Below are 19,684 nucleotides of genomic sequence, written 5' to 3'. Positions count from 1 at the left end.
ACAAGCAAGGCTGATTGTCTTTCCTCCTTATTTCAGCTCAGAAGCCAGGTTGATCATGGGGATGAAGCAGTGATCTTGTGACCAAAAGACTACAGGACTAAGAGAAAAGTCATCAGATGCCTGAGCTATTCAAACAATGCCAATAATGAGAAAATGAACTCCAACTGTTGACTGAGTTTTCTATTACTTATAGTGCAACAAATCATAACAGAGTGGTGACAAAAAAAAGTACAATATTTAACAAATATTTATTGAACATCATAAGTGCACAACGCTGTGGTGAGTGGCATTGTGGCTGCAATGACCAACAACTCACTGTTCCTGGTCCCCGAAGATTCCAACCTAATGTGGACACATACCCTAATAAGGTGGAATGAGATCACTGCTAAAGTCCCCACCTGACTGTGAGATTTGTGAAGTCACTACCCAGTGCCCACCACCTTGCCTGAGGTATACAGGTGTGAAATAAACGTACTGAGTGAATGGATGTGAGATGAACTCCCCTTGGGTGCATCGGGGAAGACTTCAGAGTCTTGAGTGGCAACTTAAAGTATGGGTAGGATTTCAACAGGGAGAAATGGTGGGAGAAAGGTAAACAGGCAACGTAGGCAGAGAGAACACAGACTCAAAGGCCTCATGGAAGGAACTCATAACATACATAAGAGAATGGAGATGGCCCCTTTTTTTCTAGGTATAAAATAGGCATTTTTTCTAGGTAAAAAAATGTATGCTACCGCTTCTAACTTAAGAAAGGGTGATAGGTAAATATTTATGTCTTCATAAGATTTTAAAAATTAAGCAGATACACACTGTGAAAAATATTTATTTTGCAAACAGAATACAGTGAAAACAATGTTCTTGTTTACTCTGACAGGTGATACCTTGCAAATGGGAGGTACATAAATTTGCATATCCTCATCTGCAACCAGATGCAATTTTTAAAGACTGATGAGTACAAAGCTCCTTAACGTTTTTAGAGCTTAGTCTGTGAAGTGAAAATAGAAACATTATCAAGAGCTCAAAGATGTGTTTTGTGTATGCAAAACAGCTCTGAATGGAAATTGTTTCAAGAGAACAAAGCTCTGAGTTTTATGGAAACTGTTTCAAGAGAGCAAAGCTCTGAGTTTTATGGAGATGAGAATCAGGGGGCCAGGAGGAAGGGATAAGGTCTCTCCCAGAGCTTACAGTATCTCCTGCGATGTGCAGTTGAAACAGGAGGGAAGGGGCGGGGCACAACCTTTAAAAGAATGACACAGCTGTTGAGGACACAAGAAAAACCGGTTAGAACAAACTAGGCCCTAGATGGCAGAAGGCTGAACTTCCAGTAGACCTTGATCCTCATTATACGCTCATTACAATACGTCAGCTAAATGACACACCCGTGGGCACCATGACAGTTCTGAGTCCGACCATAAAAGGCTAAAAAGTGGGCAGTGACCCAATTCATGGAAATCTCTGCCCTTTCTCCAAAACAGTTGGAAGAATCCTCCCCCTCATTAGCCTGTGAAATCACCCAGCCTATATTTCGGGGCATCTCGCCTTCTGAAATGGCCCACACTGTCTGTGGAGTGTGCATCTCTCTCAATAAATCCACTTCTTACCTATCACTTTGCCACTCACTGAATTCTTTCTGTGATGAGACATAAAGAACCTGAGCTTCATTAAGTCCTGAGATCAGGTGTGTGATCTCAATAGAAAAGACAGTGGGTTCAAGTCCCAATCTGAGTTATGTGGTTTCACAATCACCTTCATTTGAGGTACGTATTATTACCTCAAACTATGGTTGTCAGCAACTCAAGGTCAAGGTAAGACTGGCTCAAGGTTTTCCTCAGCTTCAGTGGAAGTCCAATGTCCTAAAACTTCTATTTCCTGAGGGACATCCATTTCAAAGTAACCTCTCACCCAGCCTCCACTGAAAACTGCTACTTGGCTGTATATCCTGAGACTTTTTCCCCCATGTCTCCCCTGGTAGATATCCACGTGAGAAAACCATGGAAATTGGCTACTAAATTTAATTCACACACAAACGGAAGATGTTATCCTCCCCTCGCCTGCCACCCAATCACAGCACTCTTTGGAATGACCTGTACAGTGAGTACAGAGACTCAACATTAAGACGTTATGCAGGAGAGAAACCAACCAGGGAGACTGAGAAAGAGGAAGAAGCAAGGTAGGAGGAAAGCAAGGAAACTGTGGGGTCTCAGAAGTAAAGGGGGAAGAGGTCCGACGAGGAGCGGTGTTGAAGGCCATGTTCAACTGCGCTGAATTCTGCAGAGAGTTCACAAGAGTCGAGGGTGGAGAAGTGACCAGTGACTGTGGTGAACTAACAAGCATCAGAGTGGAACCAGAAGTCCAAGTGGGATGGATCGACGACCAGGCAGAGAGAGAAAATGGAGACAGCATGGGAGGCAGATGTTTCAAGAAGTTTCACTGAGAATGGGGAGATGGAGGGAGATGTGGGATAAAGGGAACATTTTTTGAAAACTATATTTAGGGACTTCCCTGGCGGTCCAGTGGTTAAGACCCCGTACTCCCAATGCAGGGGGTTCGATCCCTGGTCAGGGAACTAGATCCCGCATGCCGCAACTAAGACCCGGCGCAGCCAAATAAATAAAAATATGTTTAAAAAAAGAAAACTATATTTATATTCAGATGGGAATGGCTCACAAGTGAGGGAGAAATAGACAAAGCAAGAGAGAGAAAGAGGGAAGAGAGAAAGGATAATTACAAAGGCTGAGTTGTTGAGTGGGAAGGAGAAGTTTGCCTTTGATGGGAGCAAATATGCTTTGAAACAGCAGGAATGAAGAGAACGGAGCAGATGCCGGGGACTGGTGATTGGGGTGGGAGGGTGAGGGAGCTCCTGCCTCAGTTCTCCCGTAGTTCTCCACAGACACACACCCTGTGACAGCAGAGGCGTATCCTTCCCAGCTGTTGTTCAAGAAAATCCTTTTGAGTGAGTTTCCTCCCCTTCTCTTGTCGAAGATAAGGCTGGGAAGTGCAAAATCACAAAAAGTGGGTGTAAATGCCGTGTCTCCATCTGCTGGCTGGCAGTTATCTTCCCATGGAGACCAGGAGACAGAAGCCCTGTCCTTCCTGATGATTGTATTTCAAAGGAATGGCATTCAAGTCCTTGAGAAAGGCCCTCCTGGGTTGTAAGAGATACAAATACATCTCAGGGGTTCAGAGAAAGAATTCACAGCTGTAAGCCCTTTTTAGTAAATGCCCCAAGAAACAGCATTCAGGGGCCCATGTCAGGTGTTGGCTATAACAAACAGTAAATTCTTTGGGCAGCCTTGCGCTTTCTCAGGCAGGCACTTAAGGGGGGTTGGGGTCATCTTAGGGGTGAGGCCTTGAGCTGTCAGAAACTGTTAGTGTTGGGACTTCCCTGGTGGCGCAGTGGTTAAGAATCCACCTGCCAATGCAGGGGACACGGGTTCGAGCTCGGTCCAGGAAGATCCCACATGCCGTGGAGCAACTAAGCCCATGTGCCGCAACTACTGAGCCCGTGCTCTAAAGCCCACAAGCCACAACTGTGGAGCCCGAGTGCCACAACTACTGAAGCCCGCACGCCTAGAGCCTGTGCTGCACAACAAGAGAAGCCACCGCAATGAGGAGCCCGCCTCCGCTCGCCACAATTAGAGAAAGACTGCATGCAGCAACGAAGACCCAACGCAGCCAAAAAAAAAAAAAAGACAGTTGTTTAAAAAAAGAAAAAAGAAGCTGTTAGTGTTTGTACAAGTCTTTTAATGTGGCGGGAGGGTGATGGGCAAAATCATTTGTGCTGAGGGTCTGTAGTTTTTCTAGGCCAAGGCTGAGGCCTAGTTGAGAAGAAAGCTCAAAGGGGCTTGGCTAGAGTTCAGTCAGGGAAAGAATCGTTGTCACTCTCCACCCACCAGGGTCACATCATCCTTTATCGTTTAACTAAATGGAGAAAACTTGCATGCTGTTTTCTTGCCTTATTCCAGCTGAGGTGAATTCTCTCTTCCGAACTCATAGCATCTATTGTAGTACTTCTCATATAGGAAGTTATCATGTTGTACCTCTTGGCAAATTTTATTATCTTATTTCATCATGTACCTGCTCATGTTTGTCTTGGCTACCCGACTACATCACAGTTTCCTATAGGAACATTGAGCTAATGTTGCCAACATCTTTTTACATTATAGATTCTGTGTAGCACTTGGTCATTACAAAACAGGAGGGAAGGGGGCAGGGCACAACCTTTAAAAGAATGATATAGCCATAGGACACGACAAAAATTGGTGAGAACCAAGTAGGCAGAAGATTCAACTTCCAGTGGACCTTGAGCCTCATACGCTTATTGTAATACATTAGCAAGGTGAATGACACACCCACCAGCATCATGACAGTTCTGAGGCCAACCATAAAAGGTTAAAAAGTGGGCAGTGGCCCAATTCCTGGAAAACCCCACCCCTTCCCCCAAATAGTTGGAACAGTCCTCCCACTCATTAGCCTATGAAATTACCCAGCCCGTATTTCAGGCCCTCTGACTTCTGAGATGGCCCACACTCTGTCCATGGAGGGTGTATCTCCCTGAATAAATTAACTTCTTAGGCATCACTTTGCCACTCACTGAATTCTTTCTGTGATGAGACATAAAGAACCTGAGCTTCGGGAGATGCAAGAGGGAAGAGATACGGGGATATATGTATATGTATAACTGATTCACTTTGTTATAAAGCAGCAACATACCATTGTAAAGCAATTATACTCCAATAAAGATGTAAAAAAAAAAAAAAAAAGAACCTGAGCTTCATTAAGTCCTGAGACCAGGTGTGTGATCTCAAAAGATTCTGGGTTCAAGTCCCAATTTGGGTTTTGGCTGAGTTCCATTCCTGGCACATGGGTTCAAGTCCTAATATGAGGTCCACGGTTTCAATTAGACTCAATCCAGGTCACAGGTCACCCATGTACCTTTATTCATTCCAAAAAATTGTAATGGTGGCCACCTTATGCATATTGTTTTCCACATACTAGAGAGCTGAAATACACATTGACCTTGAAGCTTTAAAAATTTAACCCTTCAGAACCTGGTCTGTAAGACAATATTAGGTATGTGTCAGCATATATACAACTTAAAGTTTGTTATTTAAGAATCCCTCAAAGGTGAACCACCACAGGCTCATTCTTAGGATATATTAAGGAGTCACAACTCACATCCACTAGGATAGCTATAATCAAAAAGTCAGATAATAACAAGTGTTGCCGAGGATGTGAAGAAATTGGAATCCTTATACACTGCTGGTGGAAATGGAACTCCTAGGTGTGTAGTCAACAGAAATGAAAACACATGTCCATACAAAAACTTGTACATGAATGTTCATAGTATTATTCATAATAGCCAAGTGGTGTAAACAACTGAAGTGTTCATCAGCTGCTGAATGGATAAACAAAATGTGGTAAATCCATACAATGGAGTATTACTCAGCCATAAAAAGGAATGACGTACTGTTACCCGAAAACTGGGTTCACCTCTTGGTGGTTGTAGAGGCAAAAGACACAACCAAGCCAAAGACTGGGAGAAGCAAGGGTTTATTATGACCTGCAGTGAATAAGGAGAACACTGCGAGTGTTTCCTGAAGCAGTGTCTCTCCAAACAACAAAATTAGGGAAGTCCTGTGCTATGGGTACATGCATATTCATGAAGGGGCTTGGGCCGTAGGCAGAGTGCAAACTTTAGTTGATTGAAGTCGAGCGTCAGAAAAGGTCACCATCATCATCCCTTAGATTGCACTTGATCTGGTGGTTGGGCACCGGAGGCGGGGATTTAAATTCTGCAGAACAGCTCAAGGCAGTGTTCTAGGCTAGTCTTTACCATTGAAATAGAACTGGGAGTCTTTACAACTGATTTGTTATCTTTGCTGTTGTTGCTTCTCCTGCCTGACAAGTTTGTCCTTTTGTTCTCTTAAGTTCATTATTACTGAGACCGGTTCAAGGACAAGCATTGTGTCCAGGCTTAGATCACAAAATGGCTTAGGCTTATGTCAAGAAAGCCATGCCTGGTTCACTTTCTCTGTGGACCCGAGAGGAACCTTGGAGACATTATGCTAAATGAAAGAAGCCAGACATGAAAGGCTATATAATCTATGATTGCATTTTATGAGATGTCCAGAATAGGCAAATTCCTAGAGACTAAGTTGATTAGTGTTGGATGGGGTTGGGAGGCTTGCAGGGATAACTAAAGGGTATTAGTGGGTGGGTTTCTTCAGGTGGTGCAAATGTTCCAAAATGCGCTGACAAACCCAAGTTCGCGGGCCTGACGCACAGTTAAGGCCGCGCAAACCGAAAACGTCTGGAGCAGAGAAAGGCTAACTGCAGGGGCCAGCCGAGAAGAACCGGTGGCCCGTGCTCAAAAGACCTGAACTCCCGGGATGGTTTTCAGGGAAGAGTTTTTAATAGGCGAAATTTGGGGTGAGCGACGAAGGGTGTGTGACTTATCTGATTGGTTGTTGGAGGTCACAGGGCGGAGCTCCAGGAATCCTGGGCTCAGCCTGAAGTTACCATCCTCCACCTGGTTGGGGGCCTTAGTTCCTACAGGATTCTGAGCTCAGAGATAGGTTATGTGGTTCCCTTGAGGAGGAACTAGGCCTTTGCTTGGTAGAAGCACTATTGTTTGACCGTTTTTCCTTTGTTTCTGCCTTCCCTCACTTCCCTGATTAGTAGCTGTTTGAATCTGCCCTTTGCAACTCAGCAAAGGCCTAGGAGACCAAAGCCTTTTTCTTCAAACAAAAAAACAAGGAGCACGACAAGGCTTTGGTACCCAGGATCCTCCAGCCCCGCGGGTCCTGCTTAGTTTCAACTCTAATGATAATTGGACATACCTGTGAATATACTTAAACACCATTGAATGGTACACTATAAATAGCTGAATTCTTTGGCATGTGAGTTATATAAAGCTGTTAAGAAAATGAGAAAGTCATGTGACTAATTATTTCAATTACCAAGAGATTAAAGGCCCAAATGTTATTCGGAACCCCTGTGGCCAACAAATTGGCAGAGGTTACGGGCCGCCTTCCGTCTTCAAGCGTAAAACGGAGCTGCGGGGTAGCTGGTGAAGCCGCGGACGTTTAGGGCCTAAGGAGAGACCCTAGGCCGGCCTCTGGGTCCCGGGCACCCGGCGGCTGAGCTCGGGGCGCCTCGGGTGACTGCGCGCCCCTCCTCCGGCCTGAGTCACGGCGCCCCGAGTCCCCACGCCGAGAGGATGCGGCGGTGAGCGCTGCCGGACGCCGGGCGCAGCGTGGGCTCCGGGACGCCAGCGCCGCCGCTCGGGACGCCAGGCCGCAGGCGCACTCTCCCGGCCGGGCCTCGCAGGCCGGCTGCCGGGCCCGCCTCCGCGACTCCCCGACCTCCTCGGCCGGCGGCGCAGCGGAGCGCCGGAGGAGTCCGAGCCGGAGCCGGAGCCGCGCGCGCCCCGCCCGCCCGGCCGCCCGCGCAGCACTCCCTCCCTCCCTCCCTCCCTCCCTCCATGGCGTTTATCCGGAAGAAGCCGCGCGAGCAGCAGCTGCAGCTCTACTCCAAGGAAAGGTGAGCGCCCGGCCCCGGGGAAGGGCCGAGCCGCGGGAGGAGGCCGGGCCCGCTGGGGGCCCGAGGCCGCGGGGGCAGCAGCGGGAGCCGGACCGGGGCCCATCCCGCGGCGGAGCCGAACGCAGGCGGAGCCCGGCCGGCCACGCGGGTCCCGCCGCCGCGGCGCGGCTCACCCGGAAGGGGCCGCGCGGGTGTGTGTGGGGGGGGGGCGTGGGGTGTAAGTGGGCTCGGCGGACCCCCGACGCGCACCCCCAGGCCCACGGCGTCGGGTTCCAGCGCTCGGCCCCCTGCCTCCGGCTTGTACTCTCGGGCGGCGCCGCGCGGCTCGGGGCCCCCCCCGCCTGCGGGGCAGACGCAGGTGCTCCCCATCACCGCGTCTTGTTACCGCGGACTTTAGCCTTCAAGCAAATGCCTGGGTAGATCCCAGCCCTCCTGGGCTGGGAGAGGGCCTCTGAGGGAGGCCTGATTCTGAGAAAAGCCCGGGTCCAACCCGCCAGACGTTGTCTGCCGAGCAGTGGACCTTATTGTAAGCGCATGTGGAGGCTCTGAACTCCTGAGGCACAGCGGTCATGATCACCGGCATCCCGGTGAGGATTTGGGGTCCCACGAGCAAAGGCTGAAATGGCCTCGAAGCAGTTACGGTTCGAGTTTCTGATCCTCAGCCTCCAAGGGAAGTCCCTTATGAGAAAGCTCACTTCTAAGTAGACTTCCAGTGCCCTTCTAGTGAAACAGCTTGCTGGTCCTTGGGTCTGTGGTCCCAGGTGCCAAAAGGAGCTGGGAGTGAGTCATTTTACAGAGTATTTTGGATGTGGGAGCCAGTTAGCTCGGAGCGCTGCTAGCCTGCCCTGATGTTGTGTGATCAGTGGGGACCAACGAAGCAGATTATACATGAGATAACAAGTGCAGACTTTAAGGCTTGTGCGATCTCGCAGCGCCCACACTTCTTTGGGGATTGACTGGACCCCGGTGCAAACATTCATACCCTTTTCTCATCTCTAATGTTGGCCTCTGCCAGGATATCCATAGCCTGGCATTTCACTTTCCACTGTAGAGAAGGAGATATACCAAAAAAACGTATCTTGGATAGGGCTTCCAAGAACGATTTTGGTAGCGTGATTAGGCTTTATCCACAGACAGGCTTGTTTATTGAGTAATGATAACTGGATCCTGAATGAAGTAACTCACTCTTGTAAGAGGCTTTTGGGACTTCGTTTGTAATGCTTGTTTCATGTGGAGAGAGTATGAATAGTTTCTTTGTTCAGTACCAACAACATTGACTTGGTATTCTGTATTAAATAGATGAATGTTCAAATTTACATTGTGAGAACTTTGAAACACTTGAATTGCCATCATGTTCTATGATCTAAGAGTCATTTGTAACAATTCTATGGCTTCTTTGATATACAGGGAATCCTGCTTTCTTTAGACCTGCCAGTTATTTCTACGACAGTAATTTGTGTTTAATTTGGTTAGCTTGTACGGCTCAGCAGCGTCGCACAAGCCTTAAAGTCTGCACTGGCATTTCTGTGTATAAGCTGCTTTGTTGGTATCCATTGACTGGGCAGCGTGACAGGCTAGCAGCACTCAGGGATGACTGTAGCTCTCACAACAAAATAATTATTCATCAGTCAGGAGGCAACAACTGTTCTTAAGCATCGGTAATTGGACAAAGTCAGTGCCACATATTTTTATTTGAATCCTACTTCCTGACTGCCCAAATTCTCTAATGCCCTGCCCCGTGGCTTTGCAACCATGGGTTGATGGGTACACTAACCAGGTGTCCCTAGAATAGCAGTTTAAATGACAGGAATATGTCTCACAAGCAGTCTCTTTCTAAATCTTAGAATTCTCTCTGAAAGACAAGAGTATTTTATTTTAAAATATTTATTTGGTTGTTTTTTTTTTTTTTTTTTTTTTTTGGCTGCATTGGGTCTTAGTTGCAGCACATGGGATCTTTCGTTGCAGTGGGCTCTTTGTTGCAGCGTGCGGGCTTCTCTCTAGTTGTGGCACGTGGGCTCCGGAGCACATGAGCTCTGTAGATAAGGCACATGGGCTCTCTTGTTGTAGTGCAAGGGCTCAGTAGCGCCGCGGCATGTGGGATCTTAGTTCCCTGATCAGGGATCGAACCTGCGTCCTCTGCATTGCAAGACGGATTTTTAACCACTGGACCACCAGGGAAGTCTCAAGACGAGTATTTTAAACCAACTTTATTGAGCCCCAAATTTACCGTGGCTGCACAGGTTTTTCCCCCTAGCTTATCTCTCTGTGGCAATAAACACCAATTAGCAAAATGATTGACAGAGGTCATTGACTCCGGCACACCCAAGAGAACTGTTACTTTCCTTGGAACTGTTTCAGAGGTCACCATGAAAGCCTCACCTCTTCAGAGGTGCAGTTTCATTGGTCCCTGTCACACTGCTTTAGAGATTTGAGATTTCTACTGCTACCAATAATGATACAGAAAGGAGAAACTTGAAGTTAGCATCAACTTCATACTAAGAGAAATAAATGCTGATATATTTAGAATAAGTGATATTTCTACAAAAGTAGAAGCAGAGAGGCTGTTGGGAGATTCTTAGATTGTGGCTTAGACCAAGGTGGTGGCAAAAGAAATGGAGAAAAAGGAATGGATTTTATTTTTATTTTTTATTTGTTTATTTATTTTTGGCTGTGTTGGGTCTTCGTTGCTACACACGGGCTTTCTCTAGTTGTGGCGAGCGGGGGCTACTCTTCGTTGCGGTGCGCGGGCTTCTCATTGCGGTGGCTTCTCGTTGCAGAGCACGGGCTCTAGGCGCGCGGGCTTCAGTAGTTGTGGCTCGTGGGCTCAGTAGTTGTGGCATGTGGGTTCTAGAACGCAGGCTCAGTAGTTGTGGCGCACGGGCTTAGTTGCTCCGCGGCATGTGGGATCTTCCCAGATCAGGGAATCGAACCCATGTCCCCTGCATCGGCAGGCGGATTCTTAACCATTGCGCCACCAGGGAAGCCCATGTGGATGGATTTTAGATATTTTTAGGAAGTAGCATTGATAGGTCTTAGCGGAGTGGACTGCATGTAGAAGGCAATAGAGGAAGAATCCCAGCTTAGAGTTCTCAGATAAAATACAGGATGCCCAGTTAAACTTGGATTTCAGATGAACAGTGAGTAACCTTTTATATAAGTATGTCCCATGTGATATTTGGTATGTACTTATACTAAAAAAATGTTTGTAATTTATCTGAAATTCCAGTTTAACTAGGTGTCCTGTATTTTTACTTGCTAAACATAGCAGTCCTACTCTCAGGTTTCTGATTTAAACAACTATACAGTGGTATCATTTATTGGTGATGCTATAAGGAAATGCTTTGGGTAGTTTTCAGTATTAGAAAACAAGAGGTACTGGCTGTTCAGATTAAGTAACCTGTTATCCCGCTTAAGACTTAGTGGGAAGGAACCATATTGATCTTACTGGTGTTCTAGAATGTCCATTGCTGGTGTTAAGATAAATGCAAAAATATCTAAAAAGACAATTCACATAGCTTCCCTTGGAATTGTTGGGAATGGCAGATGTGTACAGTGGGCTAGCATATGAGGATATTCTACAAACAGCTGCTATTTAAGATATTTCTATTTCAAGATTTAGGAGTAAGCTAATTGTATATTTTTTACCTTCACATCTAAGAGTGGTGTGGTGGAACCACAGCTGTTTTCTTTTTGGATGATATAGAAATTGAGATAGTTGAGGCATGTCCGCACTGGAAGAGAGTCAGTTTTCTCTCTAAGTGTCAGAGAACAAATTACTTAGCTGTGGCTTGTAAGCTGCCATTCCAGGATAAAACATGATGATGATGAGTTCTGTATTGGGCTCACATATTACATTAATCGTTTTACAGGCATTCCTTAGACTTCAACTTTGCTTCAAACATTCCATGTGTGGATAATTCTCTTGCTTATGCTGATATTAAATTTCTTGGCTGATATTACATATCTTTTACTTAATAGGTTTATTTTGTCAATTGATTCTGTATTTGTTATACTGAAAATACTTGCTGAGATGACAAAATGATTTGTTAGACTCTGGTTTAATCTTTCGTTTTTAAGACTGGTCATCCTATTCCTTTAATACCTCTCTGGGATTTGCCAGGTGTCGAAAATGGAGATAAGCTGCAGAATCAGCGCTCAGTTAGTCAGGACTGCTGATGGGCTGAGAGAAATCGACATAAATCCTATTTCTTTACATCATAGTTATTCTTACATAACAAAAAAAACAGTGAAAGTGGAAATAGATGTTGCTAATTTTTTGATTAACTTAGAATTTATACTGGCTTTACCCAAAATCCGTTACTAGCCTATCACCTTATTACTGTCTCAAATTAGCATCTTCCAAAATGGCTACCACTTAAGAAGACACCAGAATCTTCCATAAATGGATTCTGAGTGTGTTGGCTGTATGGTTTTTCAAATGTGATATAAAATGGGCATTTAAGGAATTCATCGCTTGTTTTTTTCCTAAATGCCACTGTGATTTCATCTTTTGCTCATCAGATATTTAACATTTCCAACTCATAGATTTTGAAAGTTATCTTTTTAAAAAAAATTTTTAACGTGTTCAGTGATTGGGGTCTGTATAATACTAATACTCTGAAATTTTGTATTGTGACTTAGTATGTAGTCAGTCTTCACAAATGTTTGATGTGAGGTGGAAAATAGATGTATATTAATATTGGTACAGGATTCTGTATATATATCTATTACATTAAGCTTGTTTAGATCTTGAATGAATTTTTTCTGATTGAGAGAGGGTTCATGATGCTAACTTCACCTTGTATTTCTATCAATTTCTGCTGTAACTGTTTTCAGGAGTATGTTATTAAGTCTATTTAAGCTTAGAATTGATGTCTTCTTAGCAGATTGAATCTTTCATCAGTGGATAACAACCTCCTCATTCCTAGTAATGATTTTTTTCTATTTTGTCTGATATTAATATAACTATATTAGTTTTCTTTTGGTTATTTGCATTATATATAATTTTTCATTCTTTTACTTCCAACTTGTCTTTAGATTTTAGGCTTATTTCTTATAAATAGTTTGTAGTTGGACTTTTTATTAATTTGTTCTGATACTTCTTGTCTTGACAGATTAGTCCATTTACATTTGTTAATATTACCAATTTATTTGGAATCATTTTTACTTTTTTATTTTGTTCTTTAATTTTTTCTTATTTTTCCTTTGTTTGGATTAACTAAGATCCCCTTGTTCCCTTTCATTTTTCCTGAAGAGTGTGGAAGTTATATACTGTTTCTGTTTCTCTAGTGCTTACCCTCGAAATTTTAACATTAATATTTAACTTAAGGTCTGAGGCTAATCATTCTCTTTACCCTCCTTCCTAACAATATTGGGACCTTGGAACACTTAATTCCTGTTGGCCCATCTTAAATTATAGTCTGGGGCTTCCCTAGTGGCGCAGTGGTTGAGAGTCTGCCTGCCGATGCAGGGGACGTGGGTTCATGCCCCGGTCCGGGAAGATCCCACATGCCGCGGAGCAGCTGGGCCCGTGAGCCATGGCAGCTGAGCCTGTGCGTCCGGAGCCTGTGCTCCACAATAGGAGAGGCCACAACTCAAATAAATTGAAAAATTATATTTTTCAATTTCTAGTTTTGTTTGGGTTGCTTACAATTGCCAGTGAGAGGCCTGTGTACCACAAAAAAAAAAAATTATAGTCTGTTATTGTCCAGTATTTTCAATATATTTTAAGCCTACAAATTAGGCATTATAATTATTAATGCTTGTATAGTTTACATGCATATTTACCATTGTCTTGGCATTCCTTCTTGCATATAATATCTTCCCTCCAGAATTTTCTCTTTCCTGAAGAATGTCCTTTAGAAGTTCCCCTGATGAGGGTCTGATGATAGTAAACTATGTTTGTTTTTGTCTGTCTGAACATGTCCCTATATTGCCCTTGTTTTGAAAATCGGTTTTGCTGGATGTATACTTCTCTCAGCCTTTTGAAGATTCTGCAAATGAAGGCAAATGGCCAGGAATATGCATCAGGCTTTTGCTGGAGCAACATTGGTGGGGGAGACTCAACACAGGAGAGAGAGGTCAGTAACAGATGCGCCGTGCCCTCCTGGTGTGGCTCTTAGTTCCCTGGCAGGGTCAGGCTGCAGACTCCAGGAGAAGCCTGGACCCCATGGGGTGACCCAGGGCTGGGACACAGCGGAGTTACGCTGTGATGGAACCTTGCTCGCCAGGCCCAGTGCAACATTTGTGGCTGTGGGTTGGCCTGGTCCCTTCCCTGGCTTGACTGGGGGCTGTCTAAGCGTTGCACTTGAGTCTGCATAATATGGCCGGGTAGGTTCACGTGTCTGTGTTCATGGTTAGGGAGCTGCCAACACTTCCTCTGGCATGATTAAGGTACTGGGGTCCAACCTTGTTGTTTTGTTTTTTAATATTTATGTATTTATTTATTTATTTGGTTGCGCTGGGTCTTAGCTGCGGCAGGTGGGCTCCTTAGTTGCGGCAGGTGAGCTCCTTAGTTGCGGCATGCCTGTGGGATCTAGTTCCCTGACCAAGGATCGAACCCGGGTCCCCTGCATTGGGAGCACGGAGTCTTATCCACTGCGCCACCAGGGAAGTCCCAGGGGTTCAATCTTGTTGACCCAGACTGTTGCGTTTAACACAAGTCAGGGCAGGTCTCTATGGAGCTTTGTGGGCGGCCACCTTCCGTTCTGGGAGACCAGCCTGCAGCAAACCCCTGTCATTCGTCTCATTGCTATTTGTAAGGAATCTGCCTTTTCCCTGGCTGCTTTTAAGATCTCTTCTTTGTAGTGTTTTGCTGTTTGTCTATACAGACATTTCCTTCTATTCCTCTCTCCTGGATGGGGTTCCTAAAGCTGGAATAGTTTTGGAAAATTTGTAGCCAAGCCTTTAGCTTTTGGAATATTGCTTCTCCCCATTCTTTTAATATCTCAAAATGACTGTTTAATACTTGATTTTTTCTGTGCTGCATTGTGGCTTATTTAAATCCATCTTACAGTTGTTTACTAATTTTTTTCTTCTAGTTGCCTAATTTGCTGTCTATCCCTCGAAAGTTTTAATTTCACTTATTACATTTTTAAATTTCTAGCTTTGTTTGGGTGGCTCACAATTGCCTGATTTTTTTTTTTTTTTTTTTTTTTTTTTTTTTTTTTTGCGGTACGCGGGCCTCTCACTGTTGTGGCCTCTCCCGTTGTGGAGCACAGGCTCCAGACGCGCAGGCTCAGCGGCCATGGCTCACGGGCCCAGCCGCTCCGCGGCATGTGGGAACTTCCTGGACCGGGGCACGAACCCGTGTCCCCTGCATCGGCAGGCGGACTCTCAACTACTGCGCCACCAGGGAAGCTCTGCCTGATCATTTTTGATAAAAGTATGTTCCTTTCTTGTACTTTTGATATCCTTCTATTTCTTTAAACTTATCCTTGTAATGATCAGATACAGAAAATAATTATCTGTAGCCTTTACAGGTTTCATTGAGTAGCTTGCTACTTGTACTGACCTCCATTCAGTAATCTTACTTCCTCACTTGATTTATGATTTTGGATTGTGGCCTTTTGTTCCTTGAGTTATTTTCGGGAATTCTTGGAGATCTGGGTTTAAAGTGTATTTTTCCAGAAAGTGTTTGCATGTATATCTGCCTGGGGTTGGGGGAGAGACCACAGTGGTTTGTTTTGAGTTTTATTCCGCTAAAAAGGTAGTGTGAATGCTAGCCCCAAATGTGTGTCAAGGCAGGCTTGTGGTTTCAGACTCTAAAGGAAACTTATTTTGTCCCCAGCCAGAGCCAAGGTCCTACCATATCCCTCTGGGGAAAGTAGGGTGGGTGGCTTTTTATTTCCACCCTCATAGGGTGTTACTTTAGGGATCCTAGCTTTTTCGACTCCCTCCTCCTCCACCCATGACTATCCCCTCCTGAATTCAGGCTCTGTTACTCAGAGTTGGGAAAAGACTGCTCCAGTGCCTGCTGACTTTTGTTTCTCTCTTCTAAGACTTTCCCTTACTTTTCTGTCACCTCAGCCAAGCATTTGAAATTTTTAGCAATTTATCCAGCAGTTTTAGAGGATCTGTATCGAGATTGTTTCTTTGGACATCTAATCTGCCGTGATGCCTGAAATGGAATTCCTGCTGATTTCTTTAAGCCCAGGTTTATTTAATCTATAAACCCACTGGTTAAGGAAGGACTTTTGAGGTAATCTAATCTATAGCTCCCTCCCCTCACTTTATAGCTGGAGGCCTGAGTAAGCAAAGTGGTTTCACTAAAAGTCCAAAGCCAAGACATGGCTGCACTAAGCCTAGAGCAAATGTCCTCTGATCCAGTCCAGCCCCTTTTCTGCCACAGCATGCTGCTTCTGTTTTAAATCCTAGGCCAGTGCTTATTTTTATGGTATCTCTGAAACTTAGTATGATTCAGGAATGCTCCACGCCTGGTTTATGGCGACATTAGTACCTTGTTACTAAGTGTGGTCCATGGGCCATCCCATCAGCTCTGCCTGGGAACTTGTTAGAAAATTCAGAATTTCAGGCTCCACTCAGATCTTCCACATCAATATCTGCTTTTTTTTTTTTTGTCTTTTTTTTTAATTTGATTTTTTTCTTTTCTTTTGGCTGCACCACACAGCACGTGGGCTCTTAGTTCACCGATCAGGGATCGAATCCACGCCCCCTGCATTGGGAGCACAGAGTCTTAACCACTGGACCACCAGGGAAGTCCCCCAGAATCTGCATTTTTTTTTTTTTTTTTTTTTGGTGTACGCGGACCTCTCACTGTTGTGGCCTCTCCCGTTGTGGAGCACAGGCTCAGCGGCCATGGCTCACGGGCCCAGCCGCTCTGCGGCATGTGGGATCTTCCCTGACCGGGGCACGAACCCATGTCCCCTGCATCGGCAGGTGGACTCTCAACCACTGCGCCAGCAGGGAAGCCCCAGAATCTGCATTTTAACAAGATCCCCAGGTGCTTAAAGTTCGAGAAGCACTGTTGTAGATTACAGCAATTAAGCATTCATCTAGATTTCTTGTTGTCTGTTCCTTCAAACTTATCTTCCACCTTTTATCTTCTTGATAGTGTAGAGAAGGCTCATGGAAGTATCCTCCCTGGGGCTGTGACCCTTGGTGAAGAAATTGAAAGACTTTGAGAGCGTAGGTGATACTTTGGCCATTTGTTCTCACAGGTTGTTGAGACTTGAAAATAGAAACGACTGGCTTTATGGATGGTGTCAGTGAAAGGGATTTGGGTATCTGAACCATCTTGGCCAGGAAGTAACTGCATCTCACATAGTCAAAGGAGAATGTAATTTCCTAGGGTCTGATAGAGAGAGTTGTAAACTTACGCCCAAGGGAAGGGATCAGAAGGCCAGATGAAATAGTGAAATTGGTTACACTGGGGGACAGTGGGCATGAAATGCTGCTCCAGGGGGGAAGGGCCAGTAATTTACATGAGAAAACAGTTGGTTCAGGGGCTAGAAATAATATTTAATCACTCAGATGTCTCTATGCAAAAATGCATAGAACATGGATAATAAAATGAGTCAAGTTTTATTACAAAAGGGGATTAATATGTGTTTAGGTGTCACTGAAGCTTGATGGGATGGGACTCAAGATCAGAATCTAGTGCTAAAAAGCTGTAGACCTATTCAAAAAGGGGAGACCCATTAGGAGGTGAGGCAGTGGGCTCTGAAGGCCAAGAAGATCTGTGTCTGCAGGGGGAGTCCATGAACCACATGGAAAAACCCAGAGGACTTATTGGAAAGAGGAACAGAGATAACATAATTGTGTTCATTTGTTACAGGCCACCTAAGTGGGTGGAAAAAAATGGTGGATGTGTACCTGATAGAGATTGGAAACAGGAAGTGGCAACACAGAAAATGAGAGACCTTACCTAGCCAAAGCTTGATGAGATCTAGTTCCCGTTCCTGCCTTCCCTTGTTGAAGTTTTAAATTATTTTAAGGCAGAGAACTTGAGAACTTTTCAAAATTCTGAATATTAAAGAGTCATTAACCAAGTAGCAATGACAGAAACCATCAGAAAAGGCAGTCCTATCAAGTCATTTATTGTTGAAGCCCAGGGGGATTAAGAAGGATTCTGACATGCATAGAAACTAAATTTTTCAGAAGGCAGATATTATAAGTTTCAAGGAAGGGGGAAAAACCAGGATCATTACTGGACAGTTCTGAAAAGGATATTGACCTAGGAAGTTTGTCAAACTGTCAGAAATATAATTCAGAACGTCCAATCCAAATGGTCTTTGGTGAAGAGTTACAAAATAATCAGACAAGCAAATAAACATAGAATGGTGGTACACGTAGTGTTCCTCCGAGCTTATAATTTAAAAATATATATATATAAAGCAAGAAGGGTAACAACCAAGGACAGATTAAGAGGATGTCACAGTCCTGTAAGTGAGCATCAAGAAAGTTAAAGCCCCAGACGAGTGCTTGCTTTAAACGATGCTACAGATTAAAATATATATATATATATTAAGTCTCCTGGAGTTGTGTGTAAAACTAGACTCCTGCCTAGGGCCCAGCCCAGCAGTGTAAAATATTACTCATGACAGAGGAAGTGGCTCTTATTTTGTATTCTATTAATGATACCATCAGACTGAAAGTGACAGGCTAGACTTTCAGAAGATGGGTAAAGATGAAGAGGGCACCCACGTGCCTAGGTCTCCTGGTGTAAACTCCTGGGAGAGTTTGAGTTTGGAACCACAGCTTGTTTCCATGATCTAGGAACTTGGAAAGGTGCAGAAAGAGCATATGTGCATAAGTAGGTTCAGTGCTAATTCTAGATCAGACAGATTTTTGTAAACGGCTAGAAGAGGAAGTCATCATCCGTCTCCAGCATGAATTCAGTATGAAGTCATCTCATGCTAATTTGATCTTTTTTGACAGAGTTCTGACTGGTAGGTCAGGAAAATTCAGTAGATTTAGTTCAGCTGAACTCTGGCAGAGAAAAAGGTTTGGTTTTGTGATGTCTTAATAGCAGAATTGAGAAAGGAGAAATTGATGTTCGTCTAGTTAGGTAAGATTTGTTTGACTATTCAGAGGTTGCTGTCAGATGTATTCTTGGGGGCACATTCTAACAGTGGGTCACAGGACCGTGTTCTTGTCTCTTAAACATTTTCTTAATTCATTCCTTGTTTCAGAGGCCATTTTAAGAAGTTTACCAAAAATGCCCAGTTTAGTTCAACCAGCTCTCTAGGTAGTAGGGGCCCTACAGTCTAGCTTAATCCAAGGATAGTGGGGTGTTCAGAGGAGAGATGCAAATACAGGCCACTCGGGCCCTTTCTCCCGCCATGCACATGTCACTAAGGTGTCCTGGCACTTCCTGCGGTCTCACAATCCTCCTCAGCACAGTGAAGCTAGTTTTACATCTCCAATAGAAATGATTGACTAGCAAAATCTTCTGGCTCCATTATAAATACTGTTTATCAACAGAGTGTTGAATAATTGTTGGGTAGCCGTGAAGGCAGGGTTAACTCTGAGGGCTGGCCTGGAGTGGACTTGTTTTACGTTGTTGGTTAAGTGTTGAACGGTATGCTTTGCAATTTAGGTGACATGAGGATGGGACAGCATCTTTTTCAGGAAAGTTAAATTGCGGAATGAGTCAGTGTGTCTAAAGAAAATGTCACTACACCTCTGAAAAGGTGGAGTAAACTAAGGAATACCCAGGAGCGGGGCCCCGAGTCTCCTAAAGAGATAATTTACAGTCTGAGACACCACTAATGAGGGAGATCATAAAATTATAAAACTGTTTTTATTTTTACTTTTTTTAAAGATTGGAACCTTTTACTCCATGGAATGCACTTTGAAAATCATTGTTCAGAACACCATGAAACTTTACAGTAATACTTTTTACATACAAAAATTTTCAAGTAGGTATAACTGAATACTTCAGTAATAAGAAAAACTCAGAAAAGTTTCTTAGTCCTTTGACTTTGAATAATATGATTTGGTTATATCCCTTTAGCATGTGTTTTACATTACTTACAAAATAGGCATATTGGTAAATTAAGGAGGATATAATTCATTTACCAAAGTAATGACTTTAGTTGTACAAGAGCTGGTGTGATTATATTTTTATTGTCATAAAAAACACATAAGATACTTAAATAAAATTTTTAAAAATCCA

At 44.1% G+C, this 19,684-nt stretch overlaps 1 protein-coding gene across 9 annotated transcripts in view; it reads left to right on the top strand.

Moving 5' to 3' along the window:
* Window positions 1-7,486: 7,486 nt before the first annotated feature.
* NSMAF (neutral sphingomyelinase activation associated factor) overlaps window positions 7,487-19,684 on the top strand; it is a gene marked incomplete at both ends in the record, with an annotated part of 60,561 nt that continues 48,363 nt past the window's right edge. For all 9 annotated transcript variants that reach the window (XM_079722630.1, XM_079722629.1, XM_079722624.1 and 6 more), the window contains one exon: window positions 7,487-7,545. In XM_079722630.1, coding sequence (XP_079578756.1) covers window positions 7,487-7,545 — 59 coding nt within the window. The remainder of the gene's footprint in view (window positions 7,546-19,684) is intronic.

The sequence above is a fragment of the Hyperoodon ampullatus genome (assembly GCF_949752795.1).
Source record: "Hyperoodon ampullatus genome assembly, chromosome: 17".
NCBI lineage: Eukaryota > Metazoa > Chordata > Mammalia > Artiodactyla > Ziphiidae > Hyperoodon > Hyperoodon ampullatus.
Note: the sequence above shows the minus strand (reverse complement) of the source record. Positions and strands in the feature narration are given on the sequence as shown.